Below are 25,118 nucleotides of genomic sequence, written 5' to 3' on the forward strand. Positions count from 1 at the left end.
TACTGTGAATTCTCTACCTCAGTTTTACTTCAGTGTGAGGAAAGAAACTTGGGGATTCATCCTCTAAAGGTACTTTTCTGCATATAGTCAAGGCAGACATAGGCTCTGTGAATAAAATTACTGTAGCAATTGTTTTTTGTATAATGCTATCCTGAGAAGAAGAATGTTTCCAAGATACTTGGATCAGAATATTTAATCCATTTTTAATCCTATCTTAGAAGACTCTTCCAGAGACAGGATGAGGACTAGAAAAAGACAACTAACTGCAGAAGTATTAACTTAAATATTGCATGTGCTGTTGCAGAGAAGGCTTGGGTTTGGTTTTGTGTTAAAAACGCCAATGAAAATGGGATATGGACACACTTAATCTAGAACACTCTTACCCAGGTGAGAGTTAAAAGAAAATAAAGTTTCCATCACTTCTCAAATCAATAAGAACTCTCTTGGCAGTAGGTGAAATCTACAGATTTTAGAAGCTGGAAGGGTAGCACTGTTCCAGTAGTCATGTCATCAGAGCCACAGAGGTCTAGGTGTGCAAATGACATGACTGTAGGAAAGCTATTTTATTTATTCAACTTACATTTCAAAAAGTTCATTTATTCAATTTACACTTGTAAATTTTTGAAAAAAAAATTTAGCTTTTTGTAAAACTAAACAAGTTTGCGTACTAACAACTCAAATAAAGTTCCATTCTTTCTGGCCTGTCTTTAAATTATCTTTGCTTCTGTTAAACTGAAGGAAAAATCACTTGACATTTTTTTCATAACAGTTAAAGAGAAGTAAGTATTTTAGCATGGAGCATAAAACTAAATGGTTATTTGCAAATATTTTAGAATAAATACTCAGATCTTCCTCTCTCCTAGCCTTCTACACAGATTGAAATATTAGAGTGCTTATCACAGCAATCTATCACATACATGCATGCTCAAGCTCTCAATGTCTCTCCACCAAATCCCACGGGCAAAGGTTAGGCAGACTCCCTATTCCTTATTTAAGCTATTATTCTCAGGTTGTGTATGCAAAGTAATAACTGTCAGAGATGCAAAGGCTGAGCATGATCCACTCACGGGCAGGCCAGAGCAAAACTCAAGAAAGTTAGTTTACACCCTTCACCAAAATCAAGAAGTTGAAGTATACAAGCCAAGCTCAGAATCAAACCTGAATTTCAAGTCAGTAATTATGGCTCAGGTATCCAGAATTGTGATTGATGGGTACTTTAAATTCTGACAGAAAAGGAATACTGTGTCTATTGCATAAATATTATCAAAGATAATTTCTCAGAATTTTACCAGTGTTCTTTTTTAACAAATGCCTATTTGTTCTCCAATTTACAGATGGATAATTTTTAAAAAAGCTTTTATACTGGCCTTCAAATTTGTTTTGAGAGAACATATTCAATAAATACTTCTCATAAAAGTCATTAACCTGATTGCATTAGCACCTATTTGAATGTTACTGCTCTTTCTTTCCTTGAATTTTACCTAGATATAGATATATAGCATCAGAAATGGAAAAAATAATATAATGTACTAGAATTTGATATTAATGATATCTAAAATCAGACAGCATAAATCTGAATTAAATTACTACAAAAATATTCTACTTCAGTTTAATTATTTTCCCATTTTGTTCCAGAGTATGAATTTAGCCTGTAATTGCTCTTACCAAAATTCATAAGGGCCTTTTTTCCATCTCACAATACAAATCTTATACATTTCCTGGTTAGTTTTTTCTTTCCTTACAACAGAACCTTAGCTCCAAGTTTAGATCAGTTTAAATGTATGGAATTTTATTTTTTGCAAACTTGACTTTAAAAGTTTGTGTTATATATTTCAAAAACATTGAGTTGTCTAAGAAATTTTGTCAACAGTAGATGAAACAAGGATATACAGAGATACTCTGGTTAATAATAAATATCATATTCTTTTTAAGCTGGATCATCAGAACTCAAGTACAATTTATAGGCTTTGCCAAAAAAACCAAAAAGACATCACATTGTAATTGCTAGTTTAAAATAAGAAAAAACAAATCACAAGAAATAACTGAGGAGAAAGTTTGAATCTTAATGGCAGAGAACTGTCAGGCACTCAGACTTCTGGATGTCCTTTTTCTCTTGTAAAGGCATTTTGAGGTATTTGAAAGCATTGACCTAAGTCTTTTAAAGATAAAGACACTGTGGTCAATTTACTGGGAACCTAATTATGAAAATATACAAGTTTCTTTTGTGATGTAAAAAGGGAAAATTCATAGATGAAAGATAATAAATTATTCAATAGCATTTTTAATCCGTTTTTATACAACTGTTTTCATGATATAGCAAAGATGCAAGCAGAAGCAGCATACCTTGTTTCAGTGATACTTAAGCTACAACCCCAGCTGCTAAGAGGCAATCTGTTTTCAAAGGAAACATTCACTGATTTGCCAGTTGCTACATGTCTCGTCACAACCAATATGTCCTGACACCATACAGCAATTTGAATGAATTTTACCTGCCTTCTCTCTAATTATAGCTATCACCTGATTGCATTGTTAGAGAATTTGGAAAAGCATATTTAAGTAACACTTCCACATGTAGTTTTATCTACAAAAAGTCTCCTATTAAAACTGTCTAGATATTGATACATAACTAATTATCAACACGTATTTAAACAACTCTTCACAAAGCAAACTACACAGCCACACCTAAGAGCTATTTGACTGTACAGTACAATGCTGCACTAACACAGTCTTTCTCACTTAATACAATTCTACTTAATAATATTAAATAAATTATTGAGGGCTTGGGTCTTTGGTGGGGTGTGGGCTTCTTAGTTTATAAAAAGTCACTAAGATATATACAATATCTTTGTGGTTTAACAGGAGTTTAATTCCTCAGTAAACAGGAATTGAACCCTCGCGACTGTGGCTTTTGAAATTAGGGTGTGTTTAGGTTTGGAGACTGCCCAAATTTCATTCACATTTAAGAAGGGAAAGCACTATGCCAGACACATGCAATCAGAAAAAAAATTATTACATTCTGAAGGAAGACTGTAAAACAAATGCTCCCATATGTTCCATACAGATCAAATAGAAAGACTGAAGACTAGTACAGTGGTATTTAAATATCCAGCAAAAAAAACCTCAATCCAATAAAAAACCCCTAAGAACTAAAAATTAAGTAAATGGCTACGAAGTAAATGCTGCAAAGTTATTCCCACTTACAACACAGGATGAGATTGAGAAATAAGGGAGGAATCAAACATGCCAGGCTCTCTGGTACCACCCATTACTTACAACAGTTATTGAACAATATTGTTATAATTAGTGAAGCTAGCAAGGGAAGAAAATGCAAGGTCTGAAGTGTTTTGACAAAAGGATGAAAGGAAAAAAAGAAAACAAAAGTTAACTAAAAAGAAAGCTTCTTTCAAGACAGAGTTTCATCAAAAAGAAGATCCAGGATTAAAATTCACGTCCCCCTATAAAATCCTATCCAAGTAAACGGAGGCTTTTCCTGCAATCTGTTTGGTTTTTGGTTGTGGTTTTGGTTTTTTTCTGTCTTCTACCCAAACAAATATAATAAAGTTGGACTTGTCTGTTTTCTATTCAAAGCAAAGAAATATATTAGACATTCAAAAATTTGAGTCTTTCCTGAGATTTACACATGGTATTTTCCTTAATCAGGACATTTCCTAGACATTTTCTATCATAAGTGAAGGTAATTACCAAATGGACACAATGACATTTGGTTATTTTAATGAACTGCAAATTTGCAAATAATCCATTATATTCGGATTCTGAAGTATATTAGGGATGACATTTAGTAAACATTTGAAAAGTTTTAGTACATTATCAACATAGGAGGAATATATTTTCAAACCGACATGAAAAAAAAATTTGTTCACAATAAGAAAGAGAAGCATGCAAAAACTGATAATGACTGCAGCATCTATTCCATACTTCCCACAAGAAAATCTCTCACATTCACACATATGTAACTTATAAAATTAATTCAAATTTTTTGCATGCTAAAAACTGTATGGTATGGAATATATATGTACTGTGTAAGGAAGAAGATTAAAAGTAATTTAAAGTAAAATATCATAGGCCAAAACAGAAATGTTGTGGAGCAAAGAAGCAAAGTGTTCATAGAGATTTGGAATAGGTTTTGTTGGAATAGGTTTCTCTTTTGATCATTATCTTCCTGAGCCGTGTTGGTTAACCTAGTTCTTCAGGGATGAATAGTGAAAGTCCTTTCTAGCTCTTGTCTGACTTTTGGTTTTTTCTGTTTTGTTTAGCTCCTCAGTTTTTCTGTAAAGTGGACTAGAGCTTACCATCTCTCTTTTTGCACCTCAAAGTGGATTATTTAGAAGGACTTCATAAACCATCAAGTCATTCCAAAGCAGATGACTAAAAGCTGAAGTCTAAAAGCCAAACATCTGAAAGGTGTTAAATTAATTAACATTATCAAAACTACATGAGGGAAGTTAAGGATCTAGTACAATACCATACGCTGGCCTTCAATGCCATTCTGTGGCTCACAGCTTTACATCTCATATTACTAAGTTCTTTGGAGGGCAAAGAGAAAGCCTCCTCACTCTTTCAAGAGATGTCTAGCCAGACCTCCACATATTCAGGCACTGCACTCACAGACGGAGTAATGTTCACTGGCCTCAGCCAAAGGCAGAAACGTGCTCCTAAGAGACACCATTTTGAATTTTTTATGTGACAGGCTTTGTCAAGTTGTAGAACATGCTTGAGCATATTCTGAATCCCTGATTTTACATACCTAAAGGCCAAAATTATCTTATTATTACTATCAGACATTTAGAAAGCCCCTGGAAGTTTATACTACTTTTTATTACATTATCTTAGAGAGATTATTTTCATTTCAAAGAAGTATAAATTATTTTGGAGCAATCCCTGAAACAACAATAATTAAGTGTTCCAGTTCCATAAAGAGAATTACTTCTGTTATCAAAACTTTTTTTTTTAGGTTAGCAGTATTTTTATATTAATAAAATTACAAAGTGAAGTCAAAGGTGTGGAGCATAAAGTTTGGTATTATTGATCAAAGACTGCCACACCCAAGAAGCCAAAAAAGGACCAAAACTAATGTCTGTTTAGTCATTTAGAAGTTGATCATGTTACTTATGTAGAAATACATGCAATTCATAAAACACACAATGGCAATAAATGCAATTTAAGTACTTGGCATTTTCATTGCTTTTGGGGAAAATTAAGTCACTTCAAAATGGGACTTCTTCTACAAGCTTTCTGGATATTATTGATGCCAAGTAAAAATACCTTCACATGGATACACATTTATTCCTACATTTTATGGACTTCCTCTGATTACTCACATTCTCATAGAGGGCTTGCAGCGTCTCTAAGTCAACCACAGAGTTGTCCAAGTTCACAACAGCTATAAAAAAGAGAAAAGAAAAAAGAGTTATTTGTTCAGGATGATAATCCAGCTGTGAAAGAAAGCTGGTCACAATACTCAGGCAACAGTTTTTTATGACCTACTGGTCATACAGCTTAAAGTTTTAACTTTATTAATGCCTTGAATAGTGCAGTATAGTATAGCTAGAAACCTGGCAGAGCCAGGTGTCAAGTGTTAAAGAATTCATCTCCCTCCCCCCAAACACACAAACATGATCCCACAAGTATGGCCATAGTCAGAGATCAGAGATAAGCTTTACATCAGACTTTCATGGTCCAGCTGAAAGCATTATAAAAATTTGTAAATCTGCACCACAGCCACACACACACACTCACACAACAAAGCTCATTCCTGTCGCTGGTTGACTTCAGTCTTAAACTCATTAATCCATAAGTCAGCCAGTTAACTTCAAAACACCTGACAAGGGTCAAGTCTTCTATGCACTAAGCCGACACATTTAGCATGGATACAAAATATGCCTTTCCTGTTCCCAACCAATTCTGGCGCCACACACATACTGTATTTTTTTCAGCATCAAAAACCCCCATCTCAAATAGAGTGATTTCTACTACCTAACCTGGATTTAAAAAAAAAAAAATCATTAAGAGGTACACACATAGAGAAATGGAACCCTGACCCCCCCCAATTGTTATAGAAACATTTCACAAAGCACAGGAAATATTTGTGCTAACTATTGAAAAATTGTTCTCAGCAAATACGAAGATTTATTTTTCAAATTGTGCATTTCAGTCTTCCTCTTACATATTTTTGCAAGCACAGTGACCATTCATTTAAAAGCTATATAAATCAAATTTCCCTCATCCAGATCTTGAAATTTAGAATATTGCCTTAGAATATATGTGATGGCAATGAATAATTTTTATCATATTACACCAGACTTTTACTACTTTGCATGTCATTAATTTGTACCCTTTTTCAGTAATGGGCTTTGTGTGTGTTTGTGTGTGAGTGGTGTGTGAGTGCACTTGTACAATAAGCTGAATGACTCCCCAGGTAAGATTAATCTAGAAATTGCAACATTGATCAGAGAGAGAGGCCCTGCAGCAAGTTAATTTTTGTCCTATAAATCCATGTCCTTAACAGTCACAGAGAAATTCTGTATACACCTAAAGACTACAGAATATAATTCAAGCTCATGTGTTTCTGATTGCCATCTAGAGATAGCACTCTGAGTCTGGGACTTATCATGTTTCTCCTTTCCAGGCCTGAGACATAGTTCTAGTTGCAGTATAAGAAAATTATAAACAAAAAAGTGCTGACCTTGATTAAACTAAGCAGGTCACACTGTATCTCTAAGCAGAGCACAAAGCTAACTTTTAGGACTAAACCAAAAAATAATTGAAAAGTTCTTTATTTTTTCAGAAATAACATGGGGTTTTTTTTCTATTTTTCCCTTACCAGAAAGCAATGTAGCAGCCTATGTAACAGTTAACAGTTCAGGAAGCAGCATGTTTTTTGTTTTCTTTTGGGGTAGGGGGCATATGCAAAAATCTGCTACTAATTATTTGGGGTATTTTTAAACTTCCCTCCCTCCCTCATCCAAGTATAATTGTCGCAACAGAGACTTAAAGATGCCCTCTACACAGGGTACAGTATTATACATTGTATTTAATAAGCCCTGTTGCTCAATAAGACTATCTGTATGCTTAAAAATGTGCCAAATTTGCCTTGTAGAACTGGATACTAAAAGTAGCATGCAAATAGAAACTGGGTCAAGATAGGTTTGAGAGCTCTAAGAAAACACTAACATCAAAACCTATATACAAACAGCTTTATAAAACACAGGATATATTATGAAACTCAGTTTATACTATCTAACATTTCAGCACTTTTATGCTTATGCAATGTTTTCATGTATAGACACACTTACAACCCTTCAGCTATTTATTTGGAGTTGTGGCTGTCTTCTCCCTACTCCACCCCCCTTCCTCCCAGAGACTGTCCACTCCTGCACTAAGAAATTCAACATAAGTTCCTGCCCTGACTTTTTGCTCAATGTTAAGATCACCCACGGATTACTCAGGGAGCAATAGAACACTTTTGTTTGAATGCTTGCAGGAGATAAGAGAACGCCTGGCAAACACAATGGTGCCAGGTCTGTGTACTTTCAACAAAACAGGTATGCAGAAGAGTGTACATACTTCAGGGAGCTGCTTAAAACAAATCAGTCTGAGACAAGGACATGGAGAAGTTAGATCCTAGGATATATTCTTCAAGTCTCTGCCTCCAAAGAGAAATATATTTCTTTGTGTTTCATCTAAACCTGCCTATGTTCATAAGCAGCACTCCAACATCTCACTAGGATTTTTCCATGTACACCTTAGGCATGCTCCCCATACTCTGAGGAGTGAGGATATGAGCTTCTGTTCTTAGGCAAACCTGCAGCATTGTCCTAAAGAACACAATAGCTGGTAACATAAATCAGAACGACTGCATATTTAATTCCATTACCTAGGCAATTTGAACTGAAAAAAAACCAATGATGTCTCCTTATGTAGCCAAGCTTACTAGTTAAACATGCCCCCTACAATCAGCATGACTACACAAATATCTAACCAAAAGATTCCATATGTGGTGGCAATAGAATGATGAAACACAGACAAAGATTAATTTCCTCGTATGAAAATATTTTTAGCCATGCTGCAGTTCCAGTATACTCTGATGGAAACAACTGGAGAAGGGTTTGTATTAGTCTTGCAGATGCTGGATATTTTCACCCATGTCACTGGTTTAGAAAGTGATTTTTTCTTGTTTCAAAGCTGACATTGAAATTTCCTGGCCTTGACTACTATGAATGTAAAGAATATCTATTGGCTTTTGCTCTAACAGAAAGAACTTTAATCACTTCAGACCCATGAATTTAGTTCTTACTGTCAAGATCTCAGTTTTGTTTTTTTCTTGCATTCCTATTGCCATTGCTGCCAATTAAACCAGCTTCATTGTGAAGCCCTAACACTGTAAAATTATTTGCTGCATATATATTATTATGTATATATACATAAATATATAGATATGATTAAATCAAATTTGAACCAACTATGTCCAGACGCCCACAGAAAAAAAATTAACAGAATTACAAACCAACAATTTCTTTTTCCATTTAAACAAGCCAGGGTCAATAGATGACTAGAAAAAATCCACCTAGTAAAATGAAGAGTTGGGGATCAATCACAAATGATTAGTTGATACTATAAAGAACAGAGAAGAAGAAGAAATTTCAAAGGATTTATAGCCAAATCAAAGGGTTTGGGGAACTCTTGCTGCTTCTCAGCTTTCCTGATACTCTCACTGTTTGGGTTATAATCTACGCAGAAATCTAAACTGGTATATTTGTGACAGAAATCATATCTTATTATTTAATGGTAGAATATTAAAGTTATAGCAGAATGGAACAGTTTTCTTTCCATTCTGTATTTCTACGATATAAACTGAATTTAAAAAAAATATATATAATCTCACATTAAAAAGCCAATTTAGACATTAGATTGAAGCTAGAAAGACAAAAGAAAAATGCAAATAGAGAGACAACGATTACTATTTTTATTACTGTCAACAGATTTTCAAGTAGAAGCTACGCCCCCTGACAGGAGGATATGTTGCTTGTGAGCAACATATGTAAAAAAGTGAGATTAGGGCACATGATCATTTCAAAGGCATAGTTGAACTGAAAATTGATACATCATCTTCCATATACACAGAAGACAATTTAAAACCGAGACATATTTTAAAAATAAAAACAAAAACAAACAAAAAAACCCCACAAAAGCAAAAAACTGAAAAGAAACCAAAAACAAAGCAATATACAAAAAATAAACCAAACAGTAAATTATCACCACCCTCAAGTCTTCAGGGCAAGACAGTAACCAATCCAACAACAAGATCAATCTTATTGACAGCAAATGTAATCCTGAAGAGGAAATATATGAGAAAATACCATGAGCAGGAAGCTGCAGGATGCCCAGTGTATTGTCAGGAAGACTATAAAAGGGCGTTGCTGTATTTTTTTCCTTTGTTAAACAGATCACTGCTCTTGATATTCATATATCTAGGAGCACATTAACTACTAGCTGCCACCAAACCAAAGCCAATAGGCAACGCAGACACAGATAACCTACATCTCCCTGTGGCTATGAGTCTAAATCCACCAACGGTACCATTTATACAAGCTGTTAGAGAAAAGACAACTTCCTACACCTGGGTACTCCATGGAAACCCTATTTTCTTTCAAAGTCCAAAGCCTTGGAATTTCCTTTTAAAATGAAAAGGCCAAAATTCAAAGTTTCCCACTGAGCAGAATTTCATAAAGAAAAAAAAGTGTTATAAACCAGACCCTTTGGATCCAACTTTTGTGTCATAAAACTCTCATTAGCACACTCACATATGGATGACTTCCAGAAAAGTGGTATTCAGTTGAATTCTTAGTCTTAGCCTTCCCTTTTCTCAGGGCAGGTTTCAAATCACACTCAATTTCTCTAGCCTTTCCAAGTATGCTTCCTAAGCTTTTCTGTCTCTGGACTCCATCTAAAATTAAGCGTCTCCTTCTTGAAACCTCCTGGAATCACCGCTGTGTCCCAAAAAACTGACTAAGCATTTTCCAAATCCCACTTGACTGATAACAGATTACAGTTTACGTCCTCATAAAGAAGCAGTAGCTGAATTAAAATCACATCTGAACCTGTACTGCCCTATTCAGATCTATCCTTCAGGGATGCAAACAAGCAAACCATCCATCTAAATCCTTCCTGCTGATTTCCACCTCAACTGACTTCTCCGTGACTCTCCAAAAACCAAGCAGTATTGCTTCAAGAGGCCAGTCCTTTTTTCCTCCTGCACATCTTTGCCTCCTCACTCTCACATCTGCTCTCCTTCTCCAGAAGAACACCAGGAGTTTCTGCAAGACTTCACAACTTCTCTGACAAATGGCAGAAACAGATGGTCAGCACAGCAAAATACAAAGGAAGATCTATTCTTCTTCACTGAGTGAAGGACCTCCTGTTTCTACAGCAACTAACCACAGTACTCTTACCACACAGTTCTGTGTGTGGCACTCATCTGGGGTGTTACACCATTCATGAGACTCTAACATGGAAAGATTATAGGATACCAACTTCCATGGTACTTTTTCCAGGCTTTGATCCCCAGATATCTCTACTCCAGTGAAATCATCTATACCCCAGGAATATTACTGTAAGCTGAAGAGTGAAAAAAACTGAAAAGGCATCAATCAGTCTTACAACAAAAAATTGACTCTTGTTATTAAGAACCTATATCAATATATAAAAATTATAGAAACAGTAAGCTTTATATAATTAGAGCCTCAAAACTGCTACATAATTTTTTAGGCAGAGTGGTACCACTAAAATTCATTCAACCAGATTTCACAGGACTTATAATTATTTTAAATTATCTAAAAAGGGTATTTGCAAGAAAAAAAAAGACACATAAGTACGTGAGCACATCCAATGTGTCACTTTGAATGATCTTCCTTAATTTTTTTTCTGAGTTAATTACAAACAATAGCTTCCTCAAGAAAAATGTAATGGCAGTAAATACAAAGTGGTCAAAATCCAACACCATTAGAAAATCAGTATACTGGCAAAACCTTAAAAATTGGAGAACTCTGATACAAGAAAAACAAGTCAGATGATATATAGCTTGATCAACTTATGCTTTTATCAAAAAAACCAAAGAAAAATAACAGATACAGAATACATACAGAATTGATCTGTGAATACAGAATGGAAGCCTTCTCTGACAGATGTATTTGGAGAAAAATGGAACATGACACATGTAAAAAAAAGTTCCAATGCAAACAATTTCATCAGGTTCACTGGAATGACTGAGAGCTGAACTGCTCAATTCAGAAGCAGAAGACAAAACACCGGCATCAGTGTTCTCATTAACGAAAGAGCCAAAAGAGCCTAAGAAGGTGATCAAACTGCAATGACTTCTTTTGCTCCTACAAAGATTATGTTTGGATGTAACATCGAGCTACTTGCAAAATAAACCCAGATTTATATCCAACAAATACTCAGTATTTATATTTTTAAATAAACTAATCTGCAAAACTTTCAGGCTCTTATTGGTTACATAGAAAACCCACAACTTCAAAACTTCATATCCCTTGGTTAGGCCCTCCTTCCCACCCCCACCTCCCAATCCTGCCCCCCTCCCCCCTTTCTCCACACCCCAGTTTTTTTCCTTTTCTCCCATATCACTTTTGACATAATTCATCTAAAATTTACAAGGTAATATTTTTTATATGTAATAGTTCCAACAACTTGACAACTACTGCTACTTTCTCGGGATTCTTCTTTATCTTTAGTAAAAGAAATGTGAATCTCTAATGCAGAAAGTTAAATACCAAATGAGGCTCTTTGAAATAAATGTTGTGTTTACACAAAAGTGCTAAAGCCTTATGTCCCTGTGCTAATGTAAATTGTGGCAATCCAACAAGGGTCATGACTGTATAATATTTAAAGATCCTCAGAAAATAAGGGAAAGAAAAGAATTCTTAAATATGACTCACATAGCTTGCAAACCACCCCCACTGAAAATTAGTAGGTGGAGTATGTTCACACTGAGTTACCATAAATTAATAATTTCATATTATTACTTACGTTCTTGCCCTCAGTACCTTTGTGATATACTTGTATATTAAGATATACTCAAAGTTTTCATCCTGACAATGTTAAATGCACAAAGCACTAGAGAGACTGGGGCTTCAACACAGGTACATACAGCATGGATCAGAGGCAAGACACCACTTAGAACTGCTTGCACACAGTTTTACTGTGGCAGTAATTCACCTTGATCTAAAGCTTGTATAAGAAACCAGAACAGTAAACTAAATTTCCAAGCAGAAGCCATGGATTAGGTTGAGCTGTTCCTTTAGGCTGTTTTCAAATTACTTAAAAGTTTTAAATACCTTCAAGAACATGCACCCATATTTCTAGGAAGCAATAAGAGAGAATTAAGTATGAATATGTTTGGCAAAATTTGAAGCAACAAAAGTAGAAGACTTCATTGAAACGACTGAATCTTTGGCATGATTTTTCTCTTCTAAACATAATTCAACTTTCAGACAACTTGTAGACAGTTGTTCTGTTCCCTAACATAAAAACTGTATCAATAGAGGTTTTCTACATACGTGTAAATATATATTCACACATACAACAAAATATATCACCAGATTTTATATAGCTGTACACAGTTAATATAAACAGTTACATTACATACATTTCAAACAAGTGCCTACTTTGTTAAGGACAGCAGTTACTGATTATGTGAAGTCAAACTTCATACACCTATACAGTTTGTTTACAAAAAGTGCGCGAGTTCAGCTCATAGAGAACAAATATATTTTGTTTGACTCAGTATGTCGCCTTCTTGTCTAGGCAGGAAAAAAAAAGTGGAGAGCAATGCTGTAATCCTTTCAGAATAAAATGTTTAAATACAAACATGATTGCCATTGTAGACTGTTTAATTTAGAGATATTGTATTTCAGTTCTGGCTTTGAGAGGTTTGCTGATTTGACTATAGAGACTACTTCAATGCTTATCTTAATTGTTTAGATAAGATTTGTTTGAATTTGGCAGGTGAAAAAAACATGGGTGTGGGATATAGGAAGGTTGAGAAAAGACTGGCATTTTACCAGATTATGCGTATTTTAAACTACAGTGCATAGAGGAGCAAACAGCCTCAATGAACCTGCCAGGGGCTGGCCATCGGGGAGTATATTTGAAGTGTGAGACTGAGCGGCACGATTCAAGATTTTCTGCAAACTGAAAAGGATCACTATGATAACTCCCAAAACACTACTGAAGGCTTAACAGTATACAAATGCTAATTATATAATACACACTTAAATAAGTTAAAAAATATATAACTGTGCTTTATGATTATAGTAGGGGGTTGTTCACTAGGTTCCTGACCCTTAAATGTATTTTAAAGTGTTTCAAGAACAAGATTTTAATATAAAATTAATATTGGCATATAGATATGTTTTATATATAAGATTTCTGTTACAAAAAATGTACTTGTTGCTATAAAAAACCCCAATGCCCCTTGGCTTTTATTTCAGTATCAGTTTGTACTAAGCCTTTTCACTTTCTGGTTAAGGTAGTACAGCATGCCACAGGCATTTCATTTAGAGGCTCTCAAAAGAAAGATTGTCATACCTGTCAAGTATATATTTTTTAGGGGCAGACTACTAGAACATGATATCTGAGGAATATATTTTGGGGATGTTTATGTGTCAGTACGTATTTACAGTGCACGTTATAAAAACAAACTGTACAAACACATGAACTGCAAAAGCACATATGCAGTAGGTCTGGCATTGTGTATCAATCTGTCTGAAGACAGACATGATTTGTAGTTTTAAATTAATGATTCAGGTGACATAAAATTTGGGTTTCCTGTGTGTTAAACTTTTCTTTTCTATCCACATAGGCTGTAATGCCTTTCAATATTGGTTTCAATGGCTTTAAGACCAGGCTAATTTTACCAGTGATTGTATAAATGGAAGAAATTAGCAACACTTATTTGGAATACAAATGAAGCTTCAGGCTTCAAAACTAATTGAGACTTTGAATTATGTGTGGATTTTTTTCAAAATTCAAATTTGCTGGCTTTTGATTTAATCCTACCTAATTTATTTCTATAAGAATAGTTCACAGTAAACAAAGTTATGTCTAACTCTGAGAAGTGCAGTCCATAAACAGAGACAAGCTTTTTATTTCTTGCTTTAGGGAGCTCATTATAAATTATACATTTAAACCAAATGCAGGAGGAGAAGGAAGAAGAAGAAATTTATCTGGAACCATTCACTAGTGAACTACTGTATTTGATAAAGTTATCAGGCTATCACCTAAGACACACTTTTTTTTCCAAATAATAGATTCTCTGCAGTAAGCAGCTAACTTAGGATCCTAGCTTTTTTTCTCCCAATTTACCCATAGTTAGTGCATAGTTAATGGAGCTCCTGGTGTGTCTGGTTGGCAATTTAGAATACTTACACTAAATTATTTGTCAACACTAAATGAGCTAATAACTGCCCAGCTCATAGTTCTGAAAATGTAATTGCTCTTGAAACATTACCACAAAAGAGAGAATATCTTAGGTTTTCATAGGACTGTGCTTCCAGCTTAGTGCAAATATCTTTATCAACATTGAAAAGAAAGATATTAAAAATAGTGATTAATCCTCAATGAAATCCAGATGGCAACAGTAATGGGAGAGCTGCTCTTTGCTGAGCAGACCAAAACTCACCCAAAGAACTGCTTTAATTGCACTCTTTGTAATCATGATCAATGACTAATCTAAAACTCTCAAGGAGTGGCTAGAAGTTAAAGCAAGTTTTGAACTAGAGCTAGAACCAGTATAGTATTAAAAAGACCAACAAAGGAGACAGCAGAATAACCTCAAGAACTTGTCTTTCTATTTAATTCCTTGATCTATTTAACTTAGACAAAGTTAAGAAGCTACATGATTAAATACCTGCATGACAAGATACCTGAAAGTAGACGGCTCTGTAATTTCACAGACCAAAAGCATGAAAGAATAAGGGTATCTGTAAATTAATCTGGCAAGTTCACTATGGAAAGCATATTTAAAATGCTAAAAGTGAGAGAAATCAACCTTTTAAACAATGTTTCATGGGATAGGACTTCTCCATCACTTAAAGTATTTCTATGAAATCCTAGACTCACCAAAGCCAACTGCAAAACCTTCAGCAACTTCAAAGAAAGCAAAAGGTTGAAGGGTCATATTTTCAGCTGGAACTCAAGATCATTTATACTGCTAAAATGTTCATATTTATACAGACTAATAGCCCGAGGCAGAAATTAGCAGGCAATATTACATAACTCGCCTTATTTAGCAGCCAGACTAAACGCTCAGAATGCTCTTTCTAAGAACCTAGACTTGAACCACATGTCTGCCCTTTGCTAGGTCTCTCTGAAATTCTCTACCAGTCTTTTCTAACATCAGCAAGCTTCAACCATTTTCCACATACTACATGGAATGTTGTTACTATTTGATGATTTACAACAGAAAGTACTGCAAGTTCTTTTAGCCGTGAAGACACCTATTGCCACTCAGAAACAAGTTTTCCCTGCTTATGGTTTCAGCAAGCCAGTTGGGTGTGATATCACTATCCATACTAGCAGAATTAGGAAGCATTGTGTGGAAACACACAGGGTTTCAACCATCATGCAAAGCAGGTCCTCCTTTGCCTATAATTGCTGTACAAGAAACTGTTTCAGTCACAACCCAAAAGGCAAATTTTCTTGGTCCAGGACCATGAAAACAAAACAACCAAGATGTTTTCTCTCAAATCTAAATTTCTCTTTCCTTCTGTGAAATGGTGGTAGTATCTCACTGAAAAAAATTCACATACTCTCAATTTATTCTCCAAATCAAATTACAATTTTATTTTTGGCACTGCAGAGAGCATATTATTGTTGCCTAGTATTCTACATGTCTGCCCTGTCTGATGTCTGGATAAACACACCAGGGATTTCATTGTATTAAGGCACGTTAAGCCTTTCACCAAATATTCTGAAGTTAGAGTACTAAGGAGGCACAGATGCTAAGAAAGTGATGTAATGATCTTGTGATCTTGTGACACCATGTTGTAAGTGCGGTGGGATTATGAAAACAAGGCAAAAAGATTTTTGGCTAGGTACATGACAGATGACACAGTTTTACTAATTCAAATCACAATACTGTGATAGCTGAGTGCAGACGGATGCCTGTGTATGTTTTAACTTCCATCTTTTTTCACACTCCAAAGCATTTCTCAAAAGCTGGTATTAATTCAAGGAAATAAGGCTGGGATAACAACAAAAACCAAATGCCCGTGTATGCAAAAAGCCAAAATACATACATTAAGAGAAAAAACCCCTTGAAGTTATTTGGAACCACATATGTATGTTTATTACAATATAATGATTAGCTTCGGCCTACTCACTTTAAGGTTATAGGAGGCAATATTGTTTCAGTTCAGTAACACTGAGCTATGTTTTGTGTCTAGGTAGCAAAAGCAATTGCGACTTCACTAAACTGAAAACACACTACACTGAAACAGAACTGCACACCCATTGCTTGGGGAGGTTTCATGTGAAACAGCAGAACACCAGAAATTAACCTGATGTCTCATTGCAGGTGGATAACAGCAAAGCAAGAGAAAGACAAGTAAGCAGGAGAAATCCAGGTACTTCATAAAGTGACAGGTACAGGAACACCAACATACTGACTGCAGCATGGGGAGCAGGGGGCACTCAGACTAAGCAAAAAAACATTATTTCTCCGCCACTCTTCCTTACCCTTCCCTATCATGGATGATGCATGGACACAGCAAACAAGCCACTCTACCATCTTCGAATCATGCTCTCTCTTCCTCGCACTCGGAGCTACTGTTTAAAGGAGCTATTCCCTGCGTGAGGACGGTGCCGCGGGGCCCAGCGCCTCGCCCGGCCGGGCGCCTCCCGGGCGCTGCGGCAGCGGCTCCGCTCTGCCGGCGGCCGGGCCGGCGTCTCCCGGGAAGGGCGGCGGAGCTCCCGGCGGCGGCAGCAGCAGCACGGCCCGCTGTTGCCACCTGCTGCCGGAGCGGGGACCGGGCCCGGGCGTGCTCGGCCGGGCAGGCGGCGAAAGCCCCGCGATGGGCGAGGGGCCGCGACCGCCCCGCCCGGCGAGGAGCGGGCCTGAGGCAGGGAGGCGAGGCAGAGCGGGGCTCAGGTAAGCCGAGCTCAACGGGGAAAGGCCAGGCTGGGTGAATGATGTGTGAGTCATCTGGCATCTGCAAAGGGAAGATCTGTACTTGCTGGTGGGTGTAATCGCTGTTCCGAGTGAACAGAAGGACGATAATCAGCGTGACACTAACAATGTAAGGCTGTACATGGTGCAGTAAAGGGTTACACAGCAGAAGATGCGCAGCGAGTACTGACGGGAGCATTAGCCGGCTAAGATAAAGCAATTGGGTGTAAAAGATGTACAGCGGTCCCTATGGAGGAAGTTCTCGCCTGAACAGAAAAAACAGTCAGTGCCCTCTTACAGATCATTCAACAAGCAGTTTAAAAATGACTCCTAAATGGTATTTTACCATTTATGTGTAAACCAGTATGCCACATAGTAAACATACTAGCATAAGGTTTAATCTGTTAGCCATATTTCTTGAGCAATCATTCAAATCTAAATTTTACAGCCTCAGAGTTATTACTCAAAGCAGCTAGGCAGATTTACCAAAGGAGGCAAAGTAACGCTTGATCGACTTCTGAATAAAGTTCAAAGCGATTGGAGATGCCGAACCAGCCTTTAACGAAATTTCTCCATAGGATAAGGGAATAAGACTTGTAGGAGTAACACGATAAATTTAGATTTTACAACCAGAAATTGGCTTAAAATGAGAGGATAGTTGAAAGGCTAAAGAAAGGTTGAAGGTCAGAAGAAAGCTTAAAGACACTTCATTAGAGCCACAGAGAAAAAAAAGTCAACTGATAAATTGAAATGCACCCTTTTCCCTCCCTTGTCTTTTCACAACCTCAATATTCCTACTCCTCAAAATCACATATATGATTAAGTATAAGAGCATGGGAGACACCTGTAAATAAAAGATACTCTTCAAAAGTGGAAATCAGCCAAAGAAAACAAAAAGCAAAGTCTTGGAAGTTCAATGTAAATTGGACAAGAACAAAAAGGTCTGAACCCAACTTGCCAAATGCATAAAGCTAGTAATAAAACTGCTTTCAAACACATCACATGTATGAAGCCTGACAGGAAACAGCTGGGCATGCAGATAATCTGGCTGTAAAAAGAGCACAAAAGAAAGAGAATCAGAAAGGTTAAACAAACTATTTGTGTAAGGATTCGCAACCACAGAAAAGGTCAAAGAGGTTCTCAGACAAGTTCTGTACTTCTCAAGTGATATGTTTTGGGCACTGTCTCAAATTGAACAAGCTTCAGAACATACAAATAAAAAATTTAAGAGGATTCCTCAGATGATATTGGAAACTACAAACCAGTCAGTCTGATTTTTATGCCTGGAAAATGCCTATGTGTTGTACAGAAGAACAGGTTTTTTAAAGAACATACAGCTAAACCAATGTAAAGAGAAAGCAAGGTAACACAATTTGTAGTAGGCACTCACAACAAATTAAGTAGTACTGCTTTAATGGAGTGCCCATAAAGGTCCAGGTAAGAATAATCAGGTTAATAATGAATTTGCAAAAGGTCTTCACTATCCTTACCTAAGGTTACAGAAAAAACTATGCTGTTGTGGTGTAAGAGGAAACATCTGCTTGGATTAAAAGCATCCACACCAACAAACCCAAAAAAAAAAACCAAAACAAAAAACCAACAAAAACAGAACAAAACAAAACAAGAAAAAAAAAAAAAAACCCAATAAAAATCCAAAACCTGCTCAAAAAAAAAAAAAGGAAAATCAATTACCAAAATGAAATATTAGATTTCAAAGTAGAAATTTGTGTCAAAGAAGCCTTACTAGGACTTCTACAGGTTACTGTGCTGTTCAATGAACATGAGGCATCAGTGTTCTCAGATAGTAACACCACTTAAAAGCTGACCACAAACACCTATAAAGGGATCTCTCAAATATTCAGTGTCAATACGTGCAAAGTAGATGGGGAAAAAAAGAACCCAGACTGTAAAAGTCCTACGATGCATACAAAAAGACACTCAGATTTTTTTGCACAGTTCCCTGAAAACGTAAGCTCAAAAATTAGCAGCAGTGAATACAGAAAAAAACAGAGCCTGAAAGAAGACAATGTGACCTCTAGGCACAGGCATATGGTGCACAAAGATCTTGAGAGCAGCATGCAGAGCCAGCCAGACACCTCCTTGGCAAAGAGAAGAAAGAATCATGGGCTGTAGAGTGGTGACAAGGAAAAGTCAGAAGAACAGATAATGTGTATGAAGGCTGTTCCAAATAAACTTCTCAGTTTGAAGCGTACTACTGCAGTAAGATAAGAGACCTACAAAAATTACATGATGAGCGGTCAGTGCCACTCACCTTAGCTTTTTATTTTATGATTATCTACAGAGATGATCAGGTACAAAGCTAGATAGATCGCCACTTGATCAAATATAACATATAGTTTTAATTGATTTTTTAAAAAAGACCAATAAAAATACAGTTATATGTACACTGAATATAAAAAAAAAGTTTTGCCTACTTTTCTTGCAATGATACTAAGTGCCATTTTAACTACCTTGTATTTAAATTGTTAGTAGCTATATACATATTAATGACATTAATTTTTGAATGAAAATTTTTTGTATGTATAAATGTACCCAAGTCTAACAAATGCATGAAAAATCACAAAGTGTTGTGGCAAACATCCTTTTCTTTTAAACCTTTTCATGTAATAAAAAAATATATAACTATTATTGAAAGGTCTTAATTAATAGGGATTTCTTAATTTTAATAATGCTAGAACCTCTATGTAGTTCAGCAATGTATAAGAGTATGACAAGTGCGAAATACTTCTGCTATAAAAGAGACACAAGGTGCTCTTTCTCTCCCTCCTGCCACCCAATTTTTACATGGTACTAATGCTAACAGCACCCATTTTGTTGCCTTTATGCTAAGAATTTTGTAATCATCCCTCTTCTGAGTGAGTATACAGTTCACAAACAAGAAATAACAGTACAGGATTTTTTTTGCTTATTTTGGGAGAAAAGAATGTTCCTGAAACTTTTCTCTAACTTTCGAAGTTAGATCAGACTTGCAAGAAAAAACCCATGGTTTCAACTGAAACGACAGACAATGCAGTTACATTTTCTTACAAAACTTCTCTATTAAATTACATTCATATGGTCTTAACAACAACAAAAATCTTTAATTATCCAAACTGTCCAATGTGGCAGTAATTAGTCAATGCTGATTCAAATATTGTGAAGAAAACTCAATGTTATTTTCCTCATTTAGACCCCTAAACTTATGTTCTTTAAAATGCATTTTCTATTATAGAAAAAAAGTTTATAATTTTATAAATTTGTTTTTAAATGTAAATGTCATATGACATGAAAGATTCAGTTCTTTTCTTGATTATACTAATATTTCTTTCATTTTCTTGATTTACTGTACATATATTAAAAGAAAATTGTAATTGAAGTTGTATTTTTCTTGTAACAGCTGTTGCTATGGCTTTATTGACCTCTGGTTGCTGTAAACTAAGTTTCAGAAAATCCTAGAAGATAGAAAGAGGACTAGAGGCATGCTTTAAATACTCAGGGCTAGTTTTCAGGACCTTCACCCACAACTCAGGGGTTCATGTCACATCCATTGGAAACTCCACTGGAAACTCCGCCTGTCCCCAAGGACTTTTGTTGTCCTTTGTCCCCAGCTGCATCTGACAGGAATGGCCAGACAAGGGCTCCAAAATCACTGCTCAATACAGAACACCAGGGGCATAGTAACAGCATCAAAGCAATAGAAACATCTGCATCAATACATATGTGTGACACTCTAATTTAATTCTAGCCTGTGTTCTATGAAGTCATTTTGTGTATTCCTTTGTTTTCCTTCCCAATAATTTCCCAATAGGAGCTTGTAAAGTAATTATAAGTGAATAAAACATGTAAGCATACAATCTAACATCAGGCATGATGTAATGAATATAGTAGCATATAGTCAAGAAGAAATAGAGAAATAAGACTCAGAATTATGGTGTAAAGTTTTCAGAAAGTGCACTAGACAAAAAACTGCTGAATTAAACCAATCTGTACTTGGGTGTGTCTCTGAAGAATCTAAATAGGTGTTGGAAAGGCGATCAGAGGGGAAGTTTAAACCATAATCTGTTAAGGCTTTGGGTGTTTGCACACACAATATTTGTTTAGGAAAAATAGAAACATTTAAAGAATCCAATTCTCTACTAATAAACCTGAAGTGACAGGTAAAGTTTCAGACTTTGTAATTTACCTGCACTGATTGCAATAATTTTATCATTAATTTAATAAAGAAATACAAACTTGCCACCTAACAGAAAAAAGGTCTGCATATCATCCTACAGCCAACATTTCCCCTGCTAACTTAAATGGACAGAAATAACAAATTTGGGCAGCAGATTTACTTATACTTACTAGTATAACAGTGGCCAGATAACTTGATCCAATCATGTATTGTTTTGTCCTCATAACTTTTTTAATCAGTAAGATGTCTTTCAGGAAGGTACTGAAATATTTGTGAAGAACGGGTACTATAAGTTTCAAATGATTGTGCTTGTACACACACGTTGTTAGGATAAATAATGCTCAGATCACCTCTGGACTCTCTATAAAGTAAACTAATCCTGAGTCTTATTTTCCAGATGTTCTGTCATTCTTTCCTGATTGCTTTCCATTTAGAGCATCTCTTGGACCTATACTACATAATAGTTCAATACATTAATAATTCGTGCTCAGAACATTGAAATAATGCAGTGTAAGAGACATTTTATCATCCTTCTCTAGTGAAATCATTTAGTTAAACCTCTGACAAAGTCTCTCCTTGCTCATCATTTCTACATGTCAGTGTGAGTAGTCAAGTAAGAAAACAAACCCAAGATTTTCTCTAGTTCTTTTGTCACTAATAGTCAAATACTAAGAATAAACATTTCTTTTTCTTCCTAACATTTAAAGTATGTTCACTTCCTGCACATCTGTCTTGAATTCAGGGCAGAAGATATATTTGTTGTTCAAAGTTGTACTGCTGTTAGCAGAACAAACTCTGCTGCAGATACATCTTCCAGTAAAATAAACTCAAATCCAGATTACAGGGTTGGTTTTTACCAGCTGTTAGGTGAATCTTCTTGCCCTTTCTGTAATTATTTTTCCTAATTCATTCTTTTTTGAGGCCTGTCACAGAGTCTTGGCCTTCCCTTTCTTTTCCCCCCTGCAGATATCAGAGTGGCACAGGTAGTTCCATCAAATTCTGCAGACTACCAGTGTCTCAGAGAGAGGGGAAAAAAAAGACTTATTGAATGAAGAAAATGAAAAGTCATCCAAAATTCAGAGGCACAAATCTCCAAACTACTTCCAAAAAGCCAGGGCAACCACAAGGTGCTATGTAAACTTTTACAGAAAAATAGTTAAGAGTATTGTAGCAGCACAGTCCCTGGAGTAACAAACCTTGTTGAGAGAAACTTAATCAATTGGAAAAGATAACAGACAACTTCAAAAGACAAAGAACTGCGTATGCCATTTTTGAGAAACTTTTGCTTTCAACATTTACAAGGCATGCTTAGAACTAAGACAATTTTCATGTGCCAAGGAATAATTTCCATACATGTAATAAATACTAGATTAAAATCCCACTGTGTAATAAATTTAATATTTAGGTGTACAAAATATCAAATTTGCCTTTTTTCCTGGCTGACATCTTCAGTTTAATTATTTCCTTCTATTTTTACACACATACAGAACTTTTTGCTATTCCTACTGCACTTATTTCTAGTTATAAACACAGAGGAAGACACACTGTTTCTTTATAAATAAGGGGACTGGGGAAGGCACTGACAAATTTTTATCTGCACCATGGCTGCAACGTGAAACAGTTGCTATATTTCAAGTGCTGACAGACAGCTTGAACAAAGATACCTTATTTACAGGACACAGTCCTTAAATGCAGACATAGGCTTAACATGTAATTATATTTTAATGTATAGTGTGTTCATCATAGGTTACTCTATACAGTTACACCAGAATCTTGTGCCCACATCTGAGAACACTTTGCATCTCTGAAATGTTAAGAAATGCTCCTCCCCAAAATGTTAATGTTAAACCCCAAGTCTTTTCTCTAGGAAGAAAATCTGAACTATAAAGGAAAAAGAGGTAAGAAGTGCTTGTTTGGCATTTCTCAAGTGTTGGCCATATCATGCAGCCAAATACAGCAATATTTCCAGTGGGAACATAATGCTGGATAAAGGATATTTGTGGTGTAGTGAAAATACAAAAGCAAGCAAAATGCCTGGATAAAGTGTTTTGCATAGTTGATAGATGATTGCAAAAAACCCCAGGCACTGAATTTTCATTTGCGTGAAATCAGAGAAACCACGAGTACTCATTTTTGTACTAATAACAGAGAAAGGGCACAGCAGCTAAAGAGACCAACATTTCTTACAGTTCTAACCTTGCCTGCATAAAATAGATGGGAGTTCTGTTAGGAATTAGAATCTACTAAAAAAATCCCCACAACAACAAAAATTAACGAAGCAAACTTTGAAGCACTACTAGAAAGACACACTAGAGTACAGAACAAATGTGCTCTGATTATTACAACTAATCCATCCACACTGTAAAAATACTTTAAATCAGACAGGTTCTGGACATTTGTCTTACTAAACCTATTTCCAAAGCTGGAAGCAGACAAATGCAATTCTGCAAGCAGACACTTAACAACCATATAATAAAAGAAAACTATTTAAGATGTATTACAATATACTGAGATCTTCTATTAAATGTCACGTGTGATCAGATATGCAGACAATATTCCATCTGTATTTTGTATCTTAAAAAGCAAATAAAACTACACCAAAAACATCAACCAAAGAACAAAAATTCAAGACATGAAATACAACATTTCACCAGGTCTCAAGCTATTTTAAAGTCTTCGTCTAAACACAATCTGATTTAAAACTTGAAATCCTAAATTTATTAGGTGGATTAGTACCCAGCATAATTGTTTTCCTTTCTGTTCATGTAGAACTTAAAAATTTTTCAAAGGCACCAGAAAAATACAACACAGCAAGTTGCATGCAAAACAAGAAACACACTCAGCACTGAAAGTTTTTCTCTTCTTCTGGGTGCCTTTCTGAGGCCAGTAACAAACAAGCAATCAAAAACTTTTCTGTGATTTCCATAAACACTGCATCCTAAAAATATGCTTTATGTTTGATAGAGGGAATATTTACAAGAAAGCTATGAGTTACCTGGTACTACAAATTGTCAGGACGGGGGTGGAGGAAAGTTTCATTTGACTGCATTCCTTATTTATGAAAAACAATTGCTTGTACTGTACTGAGACATGTGTAAATTTATATGTCAGTGTACATCAAACATGGAAAAACCTCAAGACCACTACTAAGAGGCCTACCCCTGGGCTAGGGGATAAAAAACACTGATCACATTTTTTCTGTAAACATTGTCATACAACTTAAATATTAAAGATGCAAGTACATCAACTGACTATTTTTGTTAGTGCAGGCACTCAATCATTATTTGGATTTTTGTGTGTATATTCTTGTTAGTATGATCAAATTGCAGCAGAAAATCCTAAATGTTATAGCACTCAATATGTAAAACCTTTATTTTTAGTAAAGAATTAACAATGTTTCATACATAAATGTAAAGCTAAATACTTGGGGTTTTGATTCTATAATTTCTACATGGGCTCTATGGTTAGATCACTCAGAGACCTCTGCATGGAGTGACTCATGCCAGAAATACTTCTGGGCAATATCTCTATTTTCCTTGCCCCCACATGCAAATATTTCCTGCTCATCGCCACATTTTCTCCATGCCTGTTTTATGTTCTTAAAAAGAAAAAAAAAAAAAAAAAAGAGACAGACTTCTAGCATCAACCATTTTCACAAATTCCCCCACCATGAAAAAGTTGTCTTGTGTTTGTTTAATCACTTCTGCACAGCAAGGGAATAAAAAGAACTATTAAATTCCC

General features: G+C 35.7%; 1 protein-coding gene across 5 annotated transcripts in view; it reads right to left on the reverse strand.

The window, feature by feature from the left end:
• Positions 1-25,118, reverse strand: part of FMN2 (formin 2) — a 157,677-nt gene that overhangs the window by 65,557 nt on the left and 67,002 nt on the right. For all 5 annotated transcript variants that reach the window (XM_064413727.1, XM_064413726.1, XM_064413728.1 and 2 more), the window contains one exon: positions 5,340-5,401. In XM_064413727.1, the coding sequence (XP_064269797.1) occupies positions 5,340-5,401 (62 nt within the window). The remainder of the gene's footprint in view (positions 1-5,339; positions 5,402-25,118) is intronic.

This window comes from Passer domesticus, chromosome 3 (genome assembly GCF_036417665.1).
Source record: "Passer domesticus isolate bPasDom1 chromosome 3, bPasDom1.hap1, whole genome shotgun sequence".
NCBI lineage: Eukaryota > Metazoa > Chordata > Aves > Passeriformes > Passeridae > Passer > Passer domesticus.